Raw genomic sequence first — 22,741 nt, 5'->3', positions numbered from 1 at the left:
TCTGCCTCTGACTCCAATCCACTGGCATCTTTCCCAAGATGTGCCCGGACTTCCATGAGCATGAAGTTAGGAAGATATAAAGCCAGAGACAAAGAATGAAGAGGCACCCAAAAGAAGTAACAATTAGACAGTGGGTCCCCATAGTGTGCTTTCAGTTTGCCAAGAGATTGGGAAATGGGAAAATAAATAAACTCTCCCAATTCAGAATTAACATCATTAATTATCACTAGTTATTGAGTGCTTACTTTTTTTCTGTAAGCTCTTTACAGCCTTTCTCTTTAATTCTCCCAACAGCCTTATTGTGGAATGATTATTACCCATCCTCATTTAGTAGATGAGAAAACTCTACTAAAAGGAGAGGAACTAGTTGACTTACCTACAGGAATGGGGGAAATGAATTTTAACTGGGACCGTGCAACTCACTAGTCTTCACAAACTCTTTCTCATGTGTTGCATCTATTTCGTGACATTGTCCAGACTTTAAAATTTAGAAAGAGGAAGCAGGGGTACTGTAAGTGCAGTAAAACTCATATCTTATGTAATCATAAAATACCACTCAAGAAAGGGCCAGGAAGTCTCAGAGGTTGGAGAGCAGAGCAGCAAGATCGGTCCCACAGGAACAGCCAGTAGGCAGCTCTGGGCGAGAGCTCCTCAGAGGTGAGCTGGTCCACCAGCCACAACACACAGGACTGGGCTGCAAGAACAGGTAGGCATCTTGGTTTGGATCATGAATCTTGGGGGGAGATTACTGTCTTTTGAACAGACAGTCAGGAATCAGATACTTGTCTTGTCTCTGCTGCTGGCCACTTGCATGAATTGGTGAGTCAATTCCCCTCTCTGGGCCTCAGTTTACTTACTTTCCGAATGAGAGAATTGGGTGAGATGATCCTTAGGTTTCTTTCAAGATTTGAGGTGATGATTTCCTACAATCCTCTGCATTTCCTGGTATGTTCCTGAGTATTACACAGAATATGCTCTCAACAAATACTGTGCAATTAGATCAAATCCTGTATTAGGGCCCCATTGTTCTATTCTAATTCTGTAATAAAGAAAATTGCTGTGTCTAGAGCAGTTATCCTCCAAGCTATGATTCGTTTCCAAAGTGGGGATTTTAAAACTGTCTTGAAAAGTTGCAGGCCACCCCAAGTTTGTCTCCACTTGGTGAATGTAGAAGGACCAAACATTTCTCTCAGATATTGGAGATTGGAGATGATGGGCTCAGTCTGGAGACGTCTTGTGAAGCCATAAAGAATCTTGGTTTTATAGAATTCCTCCTAAAAAGTAGCAATATGTGTCAAAATTTAAGGATAGCCTTAAACTAAGTGAATCCACTTCTAAATGTTACTCTAAGGAGACAATTGAATAGGTGAGGCCCCACAAAGGTGCTAAGATGTTCACAATAGCATTGTTTATAATGGTAAAAACATAGAAACAACCTAAATAGCCACGAATATGTGGCTGATTAAATGAATCTTGAAATACCTATTCATCTGAATACATGATTTGGCTTTTTTTATTGTGGTAAAATACACATAACACAAAATCTAGCATTTTAACCGTTTTCAAGTATCCAGTTCAGTAACATTAGTGCATTCACATTCTTGCGCAACCGTCACCACAGCTGAACTCCAGAATGTTTCATCTTCCCAAACTGAAACTCCATGCCCATTAAACAATAACTCCACATTCCCTTCTCCTCTCAGACCCTGGAAACCATCATTCTACTTTTTGCTCTGTGAATTTGTACACTCTGGGTGCCTCACAGGAGTACAATCATACACTATTTGTCCTTCTGTGACTGGCATGTTTCATTTAGCATATTGTCTTCCAGATTCATCCCTGTGGTGGCGTGTGTCAGAATTTATCATTTGCCTTTTAGATTTAGGATTTTCATTATCTATATTTATTAGTGTCAAAGATGTCCACAGAATGATGTTGAATGCCAAAAAAAAAAAAAAAAAGATTTATAAATGGTGTGGACAGAGTGACCCTGTTTATGTAGAATTAAGAATGTGTGTAAACATATGTGAAGAAAGAGAAGAGAGACAAAATGAGAGAGGAGAAAAAGGAGAATGTGAAGGATATGTATGAAACAGTAGTTATTTCATGGTAGTTGAGATTTAAGCTACTTTTTTGTTTTCTTCTTTAAATCTTACTCCCTTTTTATTGTATTTGCCATGTTATGCACTCTTTTAAACAAAACAATTAAAAAATAATATAAGAAAATAAATGTACATGGTATCTGAGAGTGTGGTGAGCTAGAGGGTACCAACTAGGCTTCTAGGTCCTAGCTCCGGGCTTAGAGTCAAGCTTATCCTGTAGTTCTTGGGCATGAGAACTGAAAAATACAGAAATGAATCAAGAACTACAGAGACTTTTTTTTAATCCTTAGGTTGGACATCAATCTTTTTCTTTCCAATTTTATTTTTTTTATTGTGGTAAGAACACTGAACATGAGATTTATCCTCTTAACGGATTTTTAAGCATACAATACAGTATTGTTATCTATAAGCACAAAGTAGCACAGATCTCTAGAACTTATTTATCTTGCATAACTGAAATTGTATACGTCTTGTACAGCAACTCCCCATTTCCTCCTCCCCCAGATCCTGGCAACTACTATTCTAGTCTTTGCTTCTATGAGTGTGACTATTTTAGATGCTTTACGTAAGTCGAATCACACAGTATTTGTCCTTCTGTGACCGGCTTATTTCACTTAGCACAATGTTCTCAAGGCCAGCCTTAAAAAAAAAAATGAAATCTTGCAATATGTGACAATATGGACGAACCTTGAAAGACTGGTTATTGACACTAGAAAGAAGGGGTCTACTTCATGTATTTGGGGTATTAAGCCATAAGGAGCAAGGCAGAAGCCAAGTTATCAGAATATGGGAAGATTTCTGGAGAGACCATCAAGCACATTCCCTAAGGTCAGGAATATTCCTGTGGGTAAATATGGACATGATGAATTTCAGCTATAAGGGAGAAAGGTCACAGGGGCTGAGGATCATATGTAGCTAAATGGGCATGCTCAAATCTGCAGGGGATATAGAAAAGCTCCAGCATTAGGCTGCCTGGTTCAAATCTTGCCTCCACTACATGCTAGATATACAATCTTGTGCAAATTATTTAACCCCTCTAAGCCTTATCTTTCCTACCTGCAGAATTCAAGTAATAATCAAACCTATCTCTGAGAGCTGTTGTGTAGACTAAATGAGACTCTGCACAAAGCTCTTAGTAAAGTGCCAGACTCATAGTGGGTGCTCAATAAATGTTAGCAATTATCATTTTATTGGAAACTATTATTTGATTTTGAAAGTTAGAATCTCCTCAAACCTGATGCTTTTTCTACTTCTCTAGCTCTAAAGATGTGCTGGAATGCTTAGTAGAAGGGGCCTGGAACCATCCATGGCATCTTTACCCCAGCTCTACTGCAAGGATTCAGTGTCAGCACGATTCCCATCCTTGTTCATGCAAATCATCCATACTTCTGCCCGGATTCCAAAATCCCCCAAAATGAAAATGAGCACCTTAGACAAGGAGACTTTTCTTTTTAATAACTCTTCAAATAAGGTATTTGGTGTCCAGAGAGCATGAGAAACTTGACCAAGGCATAGAAGTAGAAATGGGGTAGAGGTCACTAACCTCTTATTGAGTGTTATGGAACACCTGATAAAGATCACAGAGGTATGACAAAAGGGACTCATGTACACCATCTCATTCAAATCCTCACAAGCATCCTTCATGATAGCATTATTGTTCCTATGTTATAGGTAATTAAACTGAGGATGAATGAGAGGAAATAACCTGCCTGTGGCCAGCTAATAAATATCAGAGCTGGAATTCCAGTGAGTTTTAGATATAACCAATATGTATTCAGAGTTTATCACATGCCCTGCTCTATATTGAGCTCATTACTGCATCATCTCATCTAACCTTCCTCACAAACCTATGAAGTGGCTAGAATAACTTGTCCATGGTGAGTTTAGTAATAATTGGTCAGTATAGAATATGAGTATAGGACTGAACTCCAAGACACACACTCAGGTGTGAAACTGGACGCTGAGGCATCAGACTTCTAGCCCAGTGCTCTTTCCCATTCTCCCCCACCCGTAATGAGACTGTGGATGCCAGGCTCAGTCTTTATATGTTACACACTGAGAAAGCCTGAAACCATTCCTAAAACATTAAGACGTTGAGTTGAAGTGTCAGCGAACAGAACTGTGGCACCATCAGATTATTACAAGATTTTATCCAAACTATGGCATTCAAGAGGGAGAATGTTGTGCTGAGAACGTATCTGGGGAGCATCCCAGGGGTTGAACTCTGTTGCTGACACCACAGAGGCCTAACAATGCTGCTGAGCTGTTAGACAGCAGACAACCTGCTCCTCGAGTCTGTATTGGAACTACCAATGACAGGAAGGAAGAAAGGGGAAGATAAGGAGGATTGATGTGGTATTGATAAAAATATCACAAGCTTCTGAGCCAGATCGACTTGGTTCAGACACCTTCTCATTATGCAAATACAGGCTACTCATAATTGTATTTGTTGCCATGTATTAAACATTTCCATATGCCAGGCTAAGTGCTTTGTGTGACTATTTCACTTAAGGAAAATCACTTGAACTTATTCGTCCTGAGTTTCTAAGATATAAAGTGATTTAATAACATCCAAGTCATTGTAAGGATTAGAGCTACTGTGGCCCAGAGCCTGGAATTCATCAGGAGTTAAATAAATGTTCATATTAACAATTATTAAGCTAACATAGGCATGGGGGTCATTCTAGGTGGGACAAACCCTATACTGGAAAGGGATGTGGAACAGGATTAATCAACATGTTTATGGAAAGAAAATAAGACTATGATGGAAGAATGAGCAGAACAGGTATAGCATAAAAGTACAACACTGGGAGATGTGGTGTGGGAATGTGCCACAGGTGAAGCAGGGGCAAGGAAGGCAAACAACTGGAAGTCTAGTCTGCTAGTGGGAGAGTGAGTTGGATACACTCAAGGCTGCAAAGCCAGTTCTATGTGAATTGTTGGCCTCTCAAATGTGGGACTCCTTAAAACGTTGATAGCTTTCTCCCAGTGACATGCTTCCTGTCTACAATGGATGGACTGTGTCAAGCATGCTGGCTTTCCAACTCTTCCACTGCTCCTCACATATAGTTTTGTTCCTAAAGGACGGGTCCCACCTTGGACAGTGGAGAAAAATCTTAAGTTCCTGCAAACTTTAGTCCCTGGGAGTTTCATACCTTTAAGTCAAACCTTGAGTCCTAACTGAGCTCACTGCCTTTTCCAGAATCGTGAGCATCATGCTGTCAGAACCTAAGACCAAGGGAGGCTTTGACTTCTTCACTCCAAAGGGCATCATTAGCCCCGAAAAAGAGAAACTTGAACACACCTACCAAAAAGAAGATAACCTGCATAATGGTCTGGAAAAAGAAGCCACAGTTCTTGGAGTAAGTCCATCTCATTATAAAGGGAATACTGGGCAAAACATGGTCAATGTATCCAGACTACAGCTCTACAATGGATCTGGGAGGACAGTTCAGTTCTTTTCTGTCTGACTCCAGGCTAACTGGGACATGAAATGGGGCTTCATGGGAAGACTATATCTTCCTCAGGCCTTTCTGTACACTAACTAAAACCTCTAGGTCTTTCCCACCTGAAATCTACACGATAAAGTCTCTTGTAATTTGTCTTTAATAAAGTAGAGATTTTGGATTTAACCATATGATTTTACTGTATATGATTAAGTTAGATCTTCTTATTTTGAGCTCATCTCTTAAACATTTGAGATGAGACAATCTGGACTAATCTCACTATACATTTTCTCCCTGTTGACCTGAGTAACTGTAAGACATCCAAGCATCCTAGGTCATCATCTTTCTTATCTAGGACTTTAATTCCCACATGGTTCTGAATATCCCCTTCTAACATCCAACTCCTGCTTATTCTTAACTTTGGAGACCTTGCTCAGGTGTGCCCTCTAGAATTCAGGGTCAGTTAACATAATCCTCTTTATGCCCCCATTTTTTTCTCAAACCCCTCCTTATTGTACAAACAGAAATCTAGCTCCCAAGGGCACTGTTTCCATTGCAACCCCCACTTCTGGGCGTGAAAGTGAAGTGATTATCTTCTTTGCTTCCCGTGGACATTCTAGATCAATCTTTTCCTCTCATCCCTAAAAATTCCTACTTTGGGGCCGGCCCCGTGGTGCAGTGGTTAAGTTTGCACATTCTACTTCAGCGTCCCGGAGTTCACTGGTTTGGATCCCAAGTGTGGATCTACACATCACTTGGCAAGCCATGCTGTGGCAGGCGTCCCACATATAAAGTAGAGGAAGATGGGCACAGATGTTAGCTCAAGGCCAGTCTTCCTCAACAAAAAGAGGAGGATTGGCGGTGGATGTTAGCTCAGGGCTAATCTTCCTCAAAATAAAAAATAAATATGCCAAAAAATACTCCTACTTTAGAATCTCATGTCATCCTACTAGGTAATTCACACCCACCTTTTTTTAAAAAATGATATAATTGCCCTTTTTATTTATGATTTAAGAAATCTTAATTTAATCTTCTACCCAAAAAAGATATTTTTGAAATGTTATTTATATTTTGAACACTGGAAAAGAATAATTACCTCAAGTAATTGTAGATAGTCACAAATTTCAAAAGTTTGTTTTAGGTAATTCTAATATTAGAATAATTGAGAATTGATAAGAGGATTAAAATTTAAGAACACTGAGTTTACTCTAAAAACCTAAAAGTAGGGCCCGGCCGTGGCTGAGTGGTTAAATTTGCACACCCTTCACTTTGGTGTCCTGGGTTCGTGGGTTCAGATCCCAAGTGTGGGCCTACTTCGCTCACTAGCCATGCTATGGAGGTGTCCCACATACGAAATAGAGGAAGACTGGCACAGATGTTAGCTCAGGGCTGGTCTTCCCCAAGCAAAAGAAGAAGCAGAAGATTGACAATGGATGTTAGTTCAGGGTGAATCTTCCTCAGACAAGAAAAAAGAAAAAAAAATCAGTGTTTTAGAAAATAACATTAAATGATGTATTGGCAAATTGTATAAGTGATCATCCTTAGAAAAATCATCTGATGAATATGTTGCTTGAAAATAAAACCAATTAGTGTTTGCCATTCTACTATGAGTTACCAATATTCACTCCTTAATTTACTTCTTTCAAATAACCAGTTCCATGCTGACTTGCCTTTCTCTCTCTGAAGAAATCCCCTGTTCTCTTTGCCCATGAACCTTACAAGATAGCCTACACACAGCTATAATCATAAACACATTTCATTGTTTGCTTTAGCAACTTAATAAGAGATATTATAAATATATTTATTTGTTCATACATTCATGTATCACTTATTGAGCACCTTTAATGTGCCAGTCACTATTTTTACACAAAAGAGCCCTATTCTCATAGCCCTTATGATATATTGGAGAAACAAAGACAAATTTCAGTGCATTCCCACTTCCTTCACTCTCCCGGGTCCTTCACCTTTTTCCCACCAAGATATTGATTCCTCAGTCACTATCACTCCCTCCAGTAGAGTTTCTACCATAAACCTTGGCTAGTTTAATATTCATGTTTATGATCCTTCCACTATCACGACCTCTCATTTCCTTGACCTCTTCTCCCCAAGAGTCTTGTCCATCCTTCCATAGACAAACATTCCTGTAGTTGTACACACAACCTTATGAATACTAATAGAAGTAAACCCTGCGTTATCTACATTTCAAGCAATCCATTCTCCAATCTCCAACTCTAATCTTTCCAGATCACTCCCTCTGACTCAACGTTGACTCTTTCTTTAACCTCACTGCAAATGATTGATAATACACCTTTTTCACAGAGCCTTACTTCCTCTTACACTCACTTCCTTAGTTCACAAAGATCCCATAGTTCACTCTCTTGTGAACACCCCCAACAGACTTGTCCTCATCTCCTTAGAGCATACTCTTAAAAACTGTGACGTTGGTTTAATTCTAACCAATGGACTGTAAAAGCTGCATAAAAAGTACATGATATTTCTTTCATCCATTCACTTTCCCATTATCCCAGAAAACTATTTCATATGTTCTTTCTCCTCAAACTTCTAATGCTTCTTCCTTTTCTTTTGATTACCTTGCTTTCTATAATCCTAAGAAAATTGAGACAATCTGGAAAGGATGTCCACAATGTGGTACATTTCTACAATTACCCACCTCTGTAGCTGTATTTCTTTCTCCCCTCCCCATTGCTAAGAATAAAATGTCCATCTTCTAACTAATGAAAACTCTCCCTTGGTGCAACAGATCCAATCCCTTATCGCTTGTTCCAGTAATTTCCCTTGCATAATTATTCTTTATCAATTTCATCAGCCCAGAATCTTACTGAAAATTCTCCCATCTTGAAAACATAAAAGCAAAAACAAAAACTTTTAACTTCACACACCCTCCAGCTAATGCCCCATTCACTACTTGCCTCCCCAGCCACGTTCCTCTAAAGGGTAGGAAGTCAACGTCTCCCATTACTCTTGAATGATATTTTCTCTTGAATCATATGCAATGGCATTTGTCCCCTTTCTTCCACATTACTAACTCAATTTCCAAGACTCCATTGTTAATTTTTTTGAGCTAATTGAAGTGTTTGGTGCAGTTGGCCACTCTCTCCTACTTGAAACAGTTTATTCACTTCGCTCGTGGACATCATATTACTCTGGTTTTTCTCCTTCGTTCTTGGCTGCTCCTTTTATGTTCCTTTACTGTTTCTATTTATTTCTCTGATCCTACATTTAGAGTGCTCATAGTTCTGTCCTTGATTTCATTCTCTTTCTATATCTTCCACAATGGTGACCTCATTCAGTAATATGGCTTTAAACGTTGTCTTCACTTATAGAAAAGACTGTATCCCTTGCCTGGATCTCTCCTCCAAACTTAAGACTCAAATATCCAACAGCTTATGTACATGTTCACTTGGATATCTACTAGACATCTCTCCCTTAACCTCTGCCAGATTGAAATCCTTGTCTTCATCCCCAAACCTGCTCCTCATACAGTACTCACCATCTCAGATCAATGTTAATTCCATCATTTCGATGCTCAAGCCAAAACCCTTGGAGGTAAGCTTCATTGCTCTCTTTCGTCATCCACATTCAAACTGTCAGCAAATCCTATATGTTTAATCTTCATATACATCTAGAATCCAACTACTTCTCATTACTTCTACTATTGTCTTCTTTCAAGTCAATATCATCTCACATGTGAATTATTATACTACTCTCCCTATTTATCTCCTTGCTCTGTTTCCTTAAAATCTATTCTCAGCAAAGCAGATAGAATGATCTTTTGAAAATATACATTGCATCATGTAATTGCTTTGATCAAAATTATCCACTGGGCTTCCCTTTTTACTCAGAATGAAAGGCAAAGTTGGTAAAATAGCCTGCAAAGCCCTACATAGTTTGCACCGTGCCCCTACTATTTCTCAGGCCTAATTGTCTACTACTCCACTCTTAGCTCATTCTACTTTCCAAGGAACTTATCTGCAAAGGACATAATACATGTCCGGTGGCAGCAATTTTCATTTGCTTTATTCCCCTGATGCCTGGCATACAATCAACATTCAATAAATATTAATTGTAGGAATGTTGAATTTTCTTGATTTTAAGTTATTTCTCCTATGTTTGCATAATCTTTCATATGCATTTGAAACAGTGAGTAATAGTGTGGGCTCTAGTAAGAGGGCTGAAATCCTAGTTCTTCCAGTTGGTCATTTGTATGGGTTTGTACAAGTTATTTTAACTCCTGGGTCCTCATGTTTCTCATCAGCAAATAATGAGATTAATAGCCAGAACGTAAAAAGTGTTCAAAGAATGTAGGCTATTGCTATTGTCATTGGTGTCATTAAAATTATTATTATTATTAAAATCCAATGATGAATATGATAAGATGAATTATAGCACAGAAGACTTCCTGTTTTATTTTGTTTCAATTGAAATTGAGGTTTTGTTTAATACTCCCTTGATAAGTGTACTTTCTATATCCATCTAATTAGACTACTGTCCAGAAAAATATTCTCCATCTTCTTCTAGAACCAAAAAAAATTTGTCAAATATCTTTCTCAAAATAAAGTTAAAATGCGTATATTATCACTCCATGATTTGCTAGTTGAATAAACTTATCTGAAAAGAAAAGAGGTTAGATATACATGACTTTCTCTCAGACAATGTCTATTGGCTTCCTGAACACTTTTTTTACTCCTTAATATGAAAAATTATAATATTTTTAGACTCTTTATAATTCATAATGTACATAACTTTCATCTGTTTAAAGTGTGTTCTAGAATTTTCCTTCTTGTCTCTTGTAGACTATCCATATCCTGTGTTCCATGACGATTTCAAGTTTGGGGGCCATTTTGATTTCTGCTCCCTACTCTTCTAACTTCAACCCAGCAGTTTCCACCATTTTAATGTCCGGGTACCCCTTTGGAGGAGCTCTGTGTGTGAGTAGAGTGGGGTCACCAAGAGGGGATATGCTTTATAAATGCTAACTGGGTGCTAAGTCATGGCGTGACTCAGTTCCAAGAGGCAGGAAGATAGGAGAAGAAAGCCAAGGCCCCAAACTTCCTCTCTGTATCATCCCACTTCATGTCTCTCCAGTTTAGGAAGAACAGCAGAGGGGCTTAATCCATCCTCCTGTGTGAGCATCTCAGGGCATGACCAGTTGGGGCAGGAGACAAGAGGGGAAGGTAATACAGTGCGCATACCAGGACAGCATTTCTTACCTGGCCCGACAGCATACCTCTGGAAAAGTGGAAGATTTTTCACATCCTTCTTTGGGGCTTTGATGAGGCCATTGGACTCCCTCTAGTTTAAAATAATCCACTCATCAGGTACTGAATGAAAAGTTCATTTCACCCTCTGTGCATCTGCCTAGTCTTCAAAGTTAATGTAAGCATCCTGGAGGTGAAAATCAGGCCTCGCTATCAATATGGATCCACACCATTCCTACAGTGTTATATCTCTAAAAGTTCCACATTACACAGTGATTGAGTGATTGACAGTAACATGGTGACCATATTTCCACAAGACAACTGAAGTGATCATTTCTCTCTTTTCTGAGCAGTTTGCTGTTACTGGATTCCTCTCAATTATCTCTGGGAAAAAATCAGCTAAGGCGTTTGTAAGTATGAGAACCGTTAAATCTCAGGTGGTTGGAATAAAAGGAACATCACAGTTAATTCTTCTAGTTCAAAAATCACCATTTGACAGTTTAGGGCAATAAGGCTCAGAGCAGGTGAGGGAGCCCAAGTTCTCTCCTGGCAGAACCAGGAGTAGAACCCAAATTCCTAGACTTCTAGACGGGTGCTCTTTCCCCCACAAAATGGTGCTCCTGGACCATATTCCAATTTGGGAGAAAGTTTGCCTTAATTGTTTAAACAGTAGAAAGTTTTAAATACACCATGGACTCTTTATAACTTGCTATCTTGGCCCTGAATAGGGCAGATGACCATCCCAGCTAGAGCCTAGAGATCCTTTTTCTAGAAAAACCTGCCTCATAATGAGTCAATTTCCCTAAATGACAGGGTCAGAGGCAGAAGTGTGTGGGCTTAGATCCTGTGGCTATGTCCTCCAACCCCTCTAAAACAAGGAATTATCGGATTGTAGGCGCTTTCCTGACAAAGGTAAGGAGTGGGTGAGAAAAGCAGCTGAGGCCTTTGATCCTCTCCATAGCAACCTTTCACTCTCCCCGGCCACACACCCACAAAGATGACTTAGGGAAAAGCCACATCCTGACACAGGAAGATACACAGTCTGGTTAGCCATGAGTGAGGGCACATAAGATGGTATACAAGGCCAGTATATGCTCCTGACACTTGAAGCTGGAGTCTAAAACCCAGAACCAGTGGACAGGGTTTTAAAGAGTTCATAGCATTGGATGGGGTCAGAGTTCCGGACTTTGAATCAGGAAATGTGTACTCCTGTCCCAGCACTCTCGTTGACCCATCTGTGTGCTTGAAAAAGTTCCTTCCTTGTCTGGGCTTTAGTTTCTCACTTACAAAATGTGGAAGATAAATATGTGAATCTCAGAGGTGGCTTCCCAACTGCCCTGAATACACTGAAAGGGAAAAGTGTACTTGGGATGACCTGACATGAAGTGGACTCCACATACGGGAGATAAGACAATGTGTGGGCTCCATTGCCCATGTGGTAGCTCTGGGCAAAGGCACTGCCTGTTCAGTCTGCTTTGCCTTCAGGGACTCAGCACTTGAAGCCATATAGCTACTGGGCCAAAGAGGAAGAGGGCTGGGAAATCATCCTCTCCAACACACAGTATCCAACAGTGATTTCAAACAGAAAAGAGCATTCGCCGGGAACCTGGCACAGAGTCTGTTCCATCAGTGTCTTTGCAGAGAAATCAAATCCTGTGAGAGCCTTTTACCCCAAAGTGTAGACTATGACCCAGCAGAGAGTGTCGTGAATGTGGTTCTTGTAGGCCTGGTCCACCTCCAGGTAGATGTTCCAACTTCTCCAGTTTGCTTCTGCCTTTTCTCTGAAGCTACTTCTTTATGGAACGAGAAGCCATAGATTGATCATCCCAGGAAGAACCACAGGCCATATTCTAGAAGTCCTTAAAGCAGCAGAATGATTCTAAGGCTGTTGAGGAAGTCAAGGGAGCTGCTGGCAGGGGCCTAAGCAGTACCATCTCTGTCTTCAGCGCTGCAGAGAGTCAGGAAGCCAGAACCCTTATCCCCAAGGAGGCATTATTCATGCATTCTCTCATTCAACAAACATTGACTAATTACGTCAGGCGATAAACTAGATAGTGAGGAGGGATACAGAGATGAATAAAACACAGCCTGTGCCCCCAAGAAATACGGATATTAGAGAAAGAGACCCATGGACTGAGGGATAACAGCGTCCCATGCTGCTTCTCTGATGAGATCTCAATGCGGAATTTCTCTTCCAGGCCATGAGCAGCTTGACCTCCACTGCAGTGAGCTCTGTGGCCGCTGGAGCAGGCCTCCTCCTCCTCGCTGACAGCCTGGTAGCCCTGAGGACTGCGTCTCAACAGTGTGAATCAGGAAAAGAATATCTATCTTCATTGCCTTATTCGAGGTACTATTATTCGACATATGAAGTCAAGGAGTGTTTCCTGGCTGGCATCAGCCTAATAGTAAGTAGTTTCAGATTGAATATCCTGTCATGTGAAGTCTCGGTGTCTCCCTTTTGCATAATCTCTGCTTTCTCAGCAGTCTCTAGCCCTGTTGGTCTGAATGCCCAGAGACAGACAGAAAAAAACCAATTATGGTTGCAAGAGGCCTGTCGGCAGACTGCACAATATGGGAGATATGCTGTGCAAAGTCAAAAAAGGAGATCAAGAAAGGCTGTGGGTAGTCTATCCCTTCAGCAGTCTCTCTTAAATAATAAATATTCCATTTTTAATAGGTTGAACTCTCAAAGTTCCCCCTCTGTTGAGCAGGCATATTTTTTCCTCAATGCAGGCAGGAAATATCCCCCTTTATGTGAATTTTATTTGATCGAGATTAATGTATCCTACACTGAGGTAGGCACAGAACTTGAACCTTTAGCCCAAACACACAATTATTCTACTTTGGCCCAGCAGTGCTTACAGGCAGTGAGAGGGAGATAGGAGATGGCCACCAATGGATTCCACTCCTAGCAGAAATGTCATCTCTGGGCAGCATTTTCTTGCTAGATTTCCCCCAAACTCATTGGTCACTATTGTTGATGGTGACATTCCTGGCTTAGTCAATCCTCTCTATAAACTCATAGTTTTAAAACCATAAACTTTGGCCCTTTAAGGAGAAAGATTTCTTCCTTTGGGACTCCTCCTAGTAGGAGCCTGGGAGACAAAGGCAATATCTCTTTTCCCTTGGCTCAATCTGATTCATGAATCTCAGAGAACATTGGCAAGTTTCTGGACTCATGGCCTTCTATGAGTCTGCCCATGTAACCCAGAGATTATCAAAAGTAACCTCTTTGATCCAAGAGATGGAGGAAGTGAAAGAGCACAGAGACCCATCTGGTTAGAAATCAGCATGAGGAAGCCGTGGAGACAGTATGACCCCGGTGTAGGGCAGATGTCCGGGAAAGCAATGTGAGTGGGAGAGGCATCCTCCCCGCTAGGATATTGGGAGTTTAATGTAATGAAAACTAATCTCAACACATCAAACTCCCTCCCATTCTCAGATAACTCGAGCCAAAGGGAACTGCTTGCAACATCAGAGAAGTTGCAACACAGCAGACTAAGTGGACCCCAAAGATCCACTCTTTCTTTATTAACACAAAGATAACCTGGGCAAAAGTAACAAATTAAAAAAATTCAAAATATATATCTCAGGTTGGAAGAAGGAAGGAAGAGAGGGTGGAAGGAAGGAAAAATCAAGAAAGAAGGACATCTTAGGTTCCAGAAACTAAGAAGCACCCCAAGATCAGATAACCAAACAAGAACTGAGACCAGAAAATCAGGGAGGGCTGGATAGGAATACAGGTATTAGAGGCTGGGATCATGCAATGTTAATGCCATGATGGGATTTGAGGTTCTTTAGGCCCACAGGAAGCAGCGAGCTCACCCTGAGTGCCCTGCAAAAATGTTCGAAGCTGAGACTGAATATTTACCCTATTTATGAAAATAAAACAAGGAAAACTCTGCCCAACATCCCACGAAACTTCAAGAAACTCTGCCATAAAGGTTTCTAGGATGAAATTATCTCACCAAGCCTTGGGCAGGTGTGATATCCAAATTCAAAAGGGTTAACTTAAAATCTGTTCCCGGATCCATGAAACTTCTAAGATTCTACCAGAATCAAACCTAAAACTACCATCTAAGGAAATGTCCATAAACGCAGTTTATGAGTCTCCTACGTATCAAAGATTCCCCTCCCCGCCACCCACACATTGAAATTATCTAAGAACAAAAATATCTTGAAAAACATGAAAAAAAAAATAAGGAACAGCAGCAAATGGAACAAACATGACAGTTAGTTGCCCTAGAATTGGAGATTCTATAATAATTTGAAAAAGGCTATAATGAAAACATTTTAAATGATTAAAGATATAAAAAAGGAATTGAAACCAAAATGAAAGAACATCACAGCAAGAAAAAAGAACAAGTGGAATCGAGAAAGAACTAAATAGTATGGTTAGATACGAAAATTATAATCTTTGAAATTAAAAATTTAGCACATCAGTTAAATAGCAGATTCAACATACCCAAAGAAATAAAGAGTGAAACGAAATTTAGCTCTGATTAAATCACACAGAATACAACACACTAAGATAAAAATTTGGAAAACATGAATGAGAAGTTAAAAGGCACAGAAGATATAGTGAAGTGAAAAACTCCAACACACCTCTAATTTGAGTTCCAGTAGGACAGCATGGGAGAGACGGCGTATGCAAAGAGAAATAACTGAAAATCTTTCCAAATTCAAAAAAGACATGAAATTTCAGTCTGAAGGAATGCACTGAGACAGTTGAAGGATGAATAAAAACAAATCCACACATAGAATCATCATGACAATAAAAAGCACCAAAGAAAAAAGAAAATAATAAAAGAAATAGAGATAAATGAAGGATTATTCTTAACTCAAAATGTGGGATATCAAGGTTTTGAGATGGACCCATTGCTACCTATTTTCCTTCTGTTAAGAGATCCAAAAGAGACAGCAGCAAAGAGAATTAACAATTTTCTGTGTCCCTTATTCTGTCCACTGCTAGAGCCTTCATCCCCCAGACCCCTCTAAGTCAGGCACAGGAGCTAGCCTATGGCACTGATCATTCCTGTCCTGGTTTGCAGGGTGTGCTGGTGGTGATGCTCACCTTCACTGTGCTAGAGCTCTTACTCGCTGCCTATGCTTCTGTCCTTTGGTGGAAACTGGTCTACTCCAAGAACTCTGGGGTGAGTACACTGACATGTCACATGATATCTGCTGGGTCCCAAGATTTGAGGTATGATGATCGAGGTCTAACCAGTAGCAGAAAGAGGAGTCAATTAGTGGTCATGAAGTGCACATGAAAGGCGACTTTTGCAGTGAGAAGAGAGTTCAGTTAATGGGCTCCTTCATGATGACACTCTGGTCATCTGAGATTGGCTGGTGCCGCCTGAGCAGCAAACCAGTTACAGAATTGTTTAATAAGAAGCTAGATGGCTTTAGACATCACCTGGCACAACCCTTTATGAAAGAACTAAGGCTTGGACAAAATTATATGGAGAATGAATGATACAGACTAATGGGCTGAGAATGAGAACTTGCATCTCACTCTTGTGGTGAATAGTCACCTGCCTCCCTCGAGATTCTCCATGGTCCAGTGCACTTGCTCATGTGATGAGGTTTTACTAGGATGTCTCTGTTCTGTTCATGCTTTCCTGCATTCTTCCTTAGGTCCTCTTAGGTCTTGACATTATAATTTTAAAACATTTTCCTTTCCTCTAAAAGCCATAGTTAAAAAAAAAAATTTTTAAAGGATTGAATAAATTATGATGCAACTATGATCTTATCAGAAAATGGTGACATGATTGGAGAAGGGCACTTGTTTGAACTAATACTGATGCAATTATATATTACGGTAAAGTTGGAAGAGCTAATACTGTACAACATTTGGGGGGATATATTATAAATATGCAACGAAAGCGTCCTAAATCAGAGTTAAAAAAAACTACTAACAAACTTTATCTTTTCTAGAGTGCGTTTTCCTTGCCGTGGTCACAAGATAATATCCAACAAGTCAAAAAGAATTCTTCAAGGTCATGGATATGAGTAGCTCTTGGCCTTAGAGAAAAAAGGAGGAGAAACCCAATGCTCATGGCAGTGTGATTAGATTTTCCTGAAATTTAAGCTACTTTAGACACTGAAAGAAACTTAAAAAAATAGCTTTTGTTGAGTAGTTTTATTGCTCTTGAAAATAATTTCTCGAAAGCCCAGGTCAGTAAAATTTTACTAGTCAGTCTTCCAAAAAGGCCATAAACCTCATAAACTTCTCTAGGTAAACTGAGAAGAAAGTGATTCATCTATCCATAAGTAAGAAGAGAAAATGTGCACTCTTGTGCTAGTGTGAATTGGCTAAGTCTATGTGGCTATACAGGCCCTGTTTCTGTATTATTTTCACACTCATATTGCTTAAATATTAGATATTAGAGATTGCAAAAACACTGTAATTAAAAACACTTTGAAAATATATGGCTCCATTTCTGTCAATTGAATGAATTGAATTTCCGTCGATCGAATATGGCTTAATATTCTATCTCATTTAATGACTTTATTCTTAACTATCTTGATCCAAATATTATAATTATTCACAATGCTCTTTACAATCTAAGTTGTAGATTAAATAAGAAATTAGACATATAGAAATAATACTGGCCAGGTGGCATAGTGGTTAAGTTCGCGTGCTCTGCTTTGGCAGTCCAGGGTTTGATGGCTCGGATCCTGGGTGCGGACCTACACACATCTCAGCAAGCCATGTTGTGGTGGCATCCCACAAAGAAGAACTAGAAGGACTTACAACTATGATATACAACTATGTCCTGGGGCTTTGGGGAGAAAACAAAGAGGAATATTGGCAACAGTTGTTAGCTGAGGGCCAATCTTCCTTACCAGAAAACAGGGAAATAATATCAATTTTATTACTGTGTTGGAGTAAAGAATATGATGAACCCAATAAAGAGGTTCTTAATATTGCTTCCTGGGTCTAGGCTTTGGGTCATATCCCAGAGGGGAATGTGCAACAGAAATGCATGTGTACATTTTCCAAGTGACATATACAAAAATGGTCAAAGAAGTAATACACATAACAGCCCTCAAAAGGAAACTATCCAAAAGGCTACAAACAGTGGAAGAGACAAAATAAAAATTGTGCGATATTCAGACAATGGAGTACTGTACCACAATGTGACTGGACAAATCGCAATTACACGCAGGCATATCAATAAATCCCACAAACATAATGTACAGGGGGAAGAAAAAGTCATGAGAAAAAAGCACATACTGCATAATTCCATGTATATAAAGAACTTTAAACGCAAGCAAAATTAACATGTAGTGTTAGAATCACGATAGTGGTTACCTTTTGGGATAGAAATTGGCAGGGGACCCAGAGGGCCTATGGGTTCCTGGAAATGTTCCTTTGCTTGATCTGGATGCTGGTGCTGTGCATACATTACTTGTGTTCTCTTGTTTCTATAATTGAATAAAAATGTTTTTTAAAAAGCTATTTTTGATTTCTTACTCCTGTCTAACTATTGAGTCATCCTTCACTTCTCTATTGTCAAATTCCTTTAAAACATCATCTCCCTTAGGGGCTGGCCCCATGGTCAAGTGGTTAAGTTCTCTCACTCTGCTTTAGCGGCCTGGGGTTTCCCGGTTCGGATCCTGGGCGTGGGCGTATGCACCACTCATCAAGCCATGCTGTGATGGCATCCCACATAGAAGAACTAGAATGGCTTACAGCTAGGATATACAAGTTTGTACTGGGGCTTTGAGGAGAAAAATATTAAAAAAAAGAGGAAGATTGGCAACAGATGTTGGCTCAGGGCCAAACTTGCTCACCAAAAAACTGTCAAACACTTAAGAAAAAAAATTATCTCCCAAAAACCTCAGAGACATCCTTGACTCTTCTCTTTCTTTCACATACCATATTTAAACTATCATTAAAACCTGCTAGGTTTAACTTCAAAACATATCGAGTCTAATTACTTCTTTTCTTTTTTTTTGAGGAAGATTAGCCCTGAGCTGACTGCTGCCAATCCTCCTCTTTCTGCTGAGGAAGACCGGCCCTGAGCTAATGTCTGTGCCCATCCTCCTCTACTTTATACGTGGGACACCTACCACAGCATGGTTTGACAAGCTGTGTCATGTCCACATCCAGGATCCGAACCGGCGAAACCCGGGCCGCTGAAGCTGAACATGGGAACTTAACCGCTGCGCCACTGGGCGGGCCCCCCAGTCTAATTCCTTCTCACCATCTCACAAGTACTCTGGTTCATCATTTCCCACTGGCATTATTGCAATGAGCGACCAACCCCCACACCACTCAGTCTGTTCTCCACATAACAGACAGTGAGTTTTTTTTAATCTAAAATCATATCATGTCATTCCTCTGTTCAAACGCATTCCATTTCATTTAAATAAAAGCCAGCATCCTTAAGTGTCCTGACAGGATCTGAACTGTCATTTCCTCTCTGATCTTCTCTTTGACTACTTTCTCCCATGCTCTCTCTACTCCAGCCACAGTGGCCTTTTGCTGTCACTTGACATATTCTTTCTTCGGGAATTTCACACTGGCAGGTCCCTCCATCTGGAATGCTTTTCTTGCAATGATTTGCATTGCTCCCTTCCTCACTTCTTTCAGCTCCTTCTTCAAATCTCTCAGCCTCAGTGAAATTTCACCCACCAACCTACATAAAATTAGAGACTTTTTTCCCCTTCACTTGCTTATTTTTTCTCCATAGCACTTACTACCATCTGACATACTATGTATTTTATTTATTTGTTTGTTAATTGTACGTCTACCCCTACTAGTCTGTAAGCTACATTAGGGCACTCACTTACTACTCCCTGCTGGGGTTTCCACCTTCTATTTGTGTGTTTTCAAACTTGTGTGTATGTCTGTATTAATATTTTAAACTGGAGATTGAGTACATTGGAGATTCCTCCTTGTCCCAGAAGCCAAAGAATGAAATAAAACTATATTTTATCCAGGAGCTATATCTTGCTTGTGTTTGCTATTAATAGAAAGGTTCTTCAGAATATCTGGAGAATTTATTCAGCATTATCTGGAATAATATTTCATATAAGATTATCTGGAATGTATTCAGGATTATCTGGAAGAATATTCCAAACTGATGGAAGCTGTGGTAAAAACAGTGCGTCTTTCATTTGTAACTTTCCTCCGGCTCCCCCCACCTCCCCGGCCCGAGCCTGGGTATCTTTCACAAATGGCACAGCGTACTCAGTTTCTACTCAGTCAGAAATTTGGGAGTCAATCTTGACTCCTTCTTTTCCCACATTCACTTTGGGAAACGAATGGCAAGAACCACTAACGAGAAGTTCTAATAAACTCATGGGAAGAAAAAGAGTGAATGGTTTTAACCAAGTCCAAGCAGACATTACAGATATTTAACACACAATTCTAGGACTGCGAGTTCTCGTTCCTGATTTTTTTTTTAAATGCAGCTTCCCCAAAAACGTAACTCAAAATTCGTGGCTGAGCCACACATACTCAGATCTTTATCACGAACTCTCCAATTCTTCCTCTGATCTCAGCCAACCAGGTGAAAGATTCTCCTTGGTGGCTTGATGAAGTAAACAAGCAGCCATGTTGAGGAAGCAAGGAACTGAAGGTGTCCTCTAGGACCTAACAGTCAGCAAAACCCAGGGCCCTCTCAACTCCAGCCAGCAAAACCCAGAGCCCTTAGTCATACAACCAAAAGGAAATTAATTCTAACAACCTGAATGTGCTACAAAGTGAGTTTTCCCCACTCGAGTCTCCAGACAAAAACACAGCCTGGCTGACACCAATGCAGCCACGTGAGACCTTCAGCAGGGCCACCTAGCTAGGCCATGCCTCAACTCCCGATTCACGAAAACTGTAAGATAATAAATGTGTGTTGTTTTAAGCCAAGAAATTTGTGGTAGTTACATAGCAATGGAAAACTAATATACTCTGGATTGTTGCATGGAAAATGGAAGAGGAAAAGCCAAGTTCAAATCTTAGCTCCACTGCTTATCAGCAGTAACTGTGGTCCCCAGTTTCCTCATCTTTCAAATGGGTATTCTAATAGAACCTACCTCCCAAGGCTATTGGAAGCGTGATTCCATAGCACATGAAGAAGGATGAATTTAATGAGGGAGTTAATGTCTCATTTTATTGAGGGCAGCAATGGCACATGCTATGTGTTAAATGTTACTTGTCAAACTCAAGGAAGGGTGGTTTTCTGCTGGTTGAAAGCAAGAGGGAATATCATTTCCACCCAAAGACTATCACCCTGCTTGTAGTTGCCCCGTAAGGATTCTGCCATTTCCCTCCACATGGAAAGACTTCTTCCCACCTTCTGAGTCCATAGATTGAAATATTAAAAGGTCCATCTTTAAGAAGCTTGAAAGTCAGAAGCAGGGGAAAAGGGCGGAGGCAGGCCGACTATAACCTAGTTGAAATGATAAAGGAGATGCAGTTTGAAATAACCAAGGTAGACAGAATTATAAGCTTCTCCTGTTTAGTAAAAAGTAATTTAGTAATTCATCCCTAAAAATCAGGCATTCTGCATGAAGACAATTGCATCAATTTACAGAAAAAAAATTATATGCTATTAGTTAACCCAAACTCCCATCCAATTTCCTAAAATGTAAGTAAAAGGCAGTAAAATATGTATATATGAGCAGTAAATTAACGTTAGGTTATAAAAGGCTTGAAATATTCTAATTCTTCCATCAACAAATAATCACAATGGTTGGTAACAAACAGATGCTTTGTTTGCAGTTTGTGGGCACCAACCCGGGCACGCTTCCCTTTTACTGACACTGCCTGCTCTCCAAAACTTCTCTGGTTCATCAATTCGGCTTAGAATTTGAATATAGACTTGTCTCACACTTGGTTTTGTTTAAAATGTTGGATTGCACTTTAGGTACACAAATTAAAATTTGCCCTAATAAACATTGGCGGACAAATGTTGTACTGAGAAATACATACCTTCTCTGAAGTTTCGATGTGAAAAACAAAGAGGCATTCTCTCAGGGAAAAATTAACAGAGGATACAGCAATTATTTCTATATATCAGTGCTTCTCAATTTGGAATGATTTTGCTCCCCCCACACCGGGGACATTTGGCAGTGTCTGGAGACAATTTTTGTCACAACTGAGAATGTGCTATTAGCATCTAATAAGTAGGGGCCAGAGATGTTGCCAGATATCCTACAATGCACGGAACAACTTCCTACAGCCAAGAATCGTCAGGCCTAAAACACCTACAGTGCCAAGGTTGAGAAACCTTGGCACCCATGGTTGCCACAAACCAGGAAATACTATATATTTGCATGTATTTTTTTGGTTTTGTGAAACCATTTGCTTTTATGATTTAATAGTTAAATTCATAACAGATGTAGGAATATAAAGGATGAGCGTGGAAAGCAAAATTCCAAAAGGCACTTTGTGTTGTCTTAATTGTATTAGTATAGTTTAAACCAAGAAGGCCTTGAGTAGAATTAGTTTTACTTGTCTTTCTGAAAGATACAACATGCCCTGTCAAAGTGGCCGCTACATCTGATGCTATACCTTCTTAACTACTGATTGTTATAATACAAAGCAATATGGTTAAACAGCAAGTGAGAGAATTCATCAACGAAAAGTGGGAAACTCTTTTCAAAAGAGGATGGAAGCATGGTTGAATAGAAACAACACAGATTTTGGAGACAGACAAATGGAGTTTGACTCCTTCCCTTGTCTCTTCGCAAGTGACCTTGGGCAACTTAACCTCTCTGTAGCTCAGTTTCAGCACTGTACAATTGTTGGAAGAATGTTAATACATCTTATAACAAAGCATCTTCTGCGGTGCCTGGAACATTGTGGATATTCATAAGTTTAAGTTCCTTTACATCTCATAAACATAGGTACTGGCATTTGTGTTTATTTATAACATCTCTTTATTTTGTGTTTACCAATTGTTTATAGACAAACTGACAAGAAAGTAAGTCTTCTGGATAACTGGATCCTTCACCAGGAAGACAG

General features: G+C 39.8%; 1 protein-coding gene across 2 annotated transcripts; it reads left to right on the top strand.

Annotated features, from left to right (window-relative positions):
- The first annotated feature begins 605 nt into the window (after positions 1 to 605).
- Positions 606 to 17,102, top strand: MS4A7 (membrane spanning 4-domains A7). 2 transcript variants are annotated; one of them, XM_046644627.1, is made up of 7 exons: positions 606 to 706; positions 5,305 to 5,464; positions 10,363 to 10,497; positions 11,121 to 11,177; positions 12,966 to 13,172; positions 15,819 to 15,920; positions 16,705 to 17,102. In XM_046644627.1, exons 2-7 carry the CDS (start codon positions 5,318 to 5,320, stop codon positions 16,777 to 16,779), a joined length of 723 nt encoding a protein of 240 aa, XP_046500583.1. In that variant the 5' UTR covers positions 606 to 706; positions 5,305 to 5,317; the 3' UTR covers positions 16,780 to 17,102. The 2 variants fall into 2 exon arrangements, with proteins under 2 accessions (XP_046500583.1, XP_046500582.1); XM_046644626.1 differs by lacking the exon at positions 16,705 to 17,102 and having other exon boundaries at positions 15,819 to 16,157.
- The last annotated feature ends 5,639 nt before the right edge of the window (positions 17,103 to 22,741 follow it).

This window comes from Equus quagga, chromosome 17, assembly GCF_021613505.1.
Source record: "Equus quagga isolate Etosha38 chromosome 17, UCLA_HA_Equagga_1.0, whole genome shotgun sequence".
In the NCBI taxonomy this organism is placed as follows: Eukaryota; Metazoa; Chordata; class Mammalia; order Perissodactyla; family Equidae; genus Equus; species Equus quagga.
Note: the sequence above shows the minus strand (reverse complement) of the source record. Positions and strands in the feature narration are given on the sequence as shown.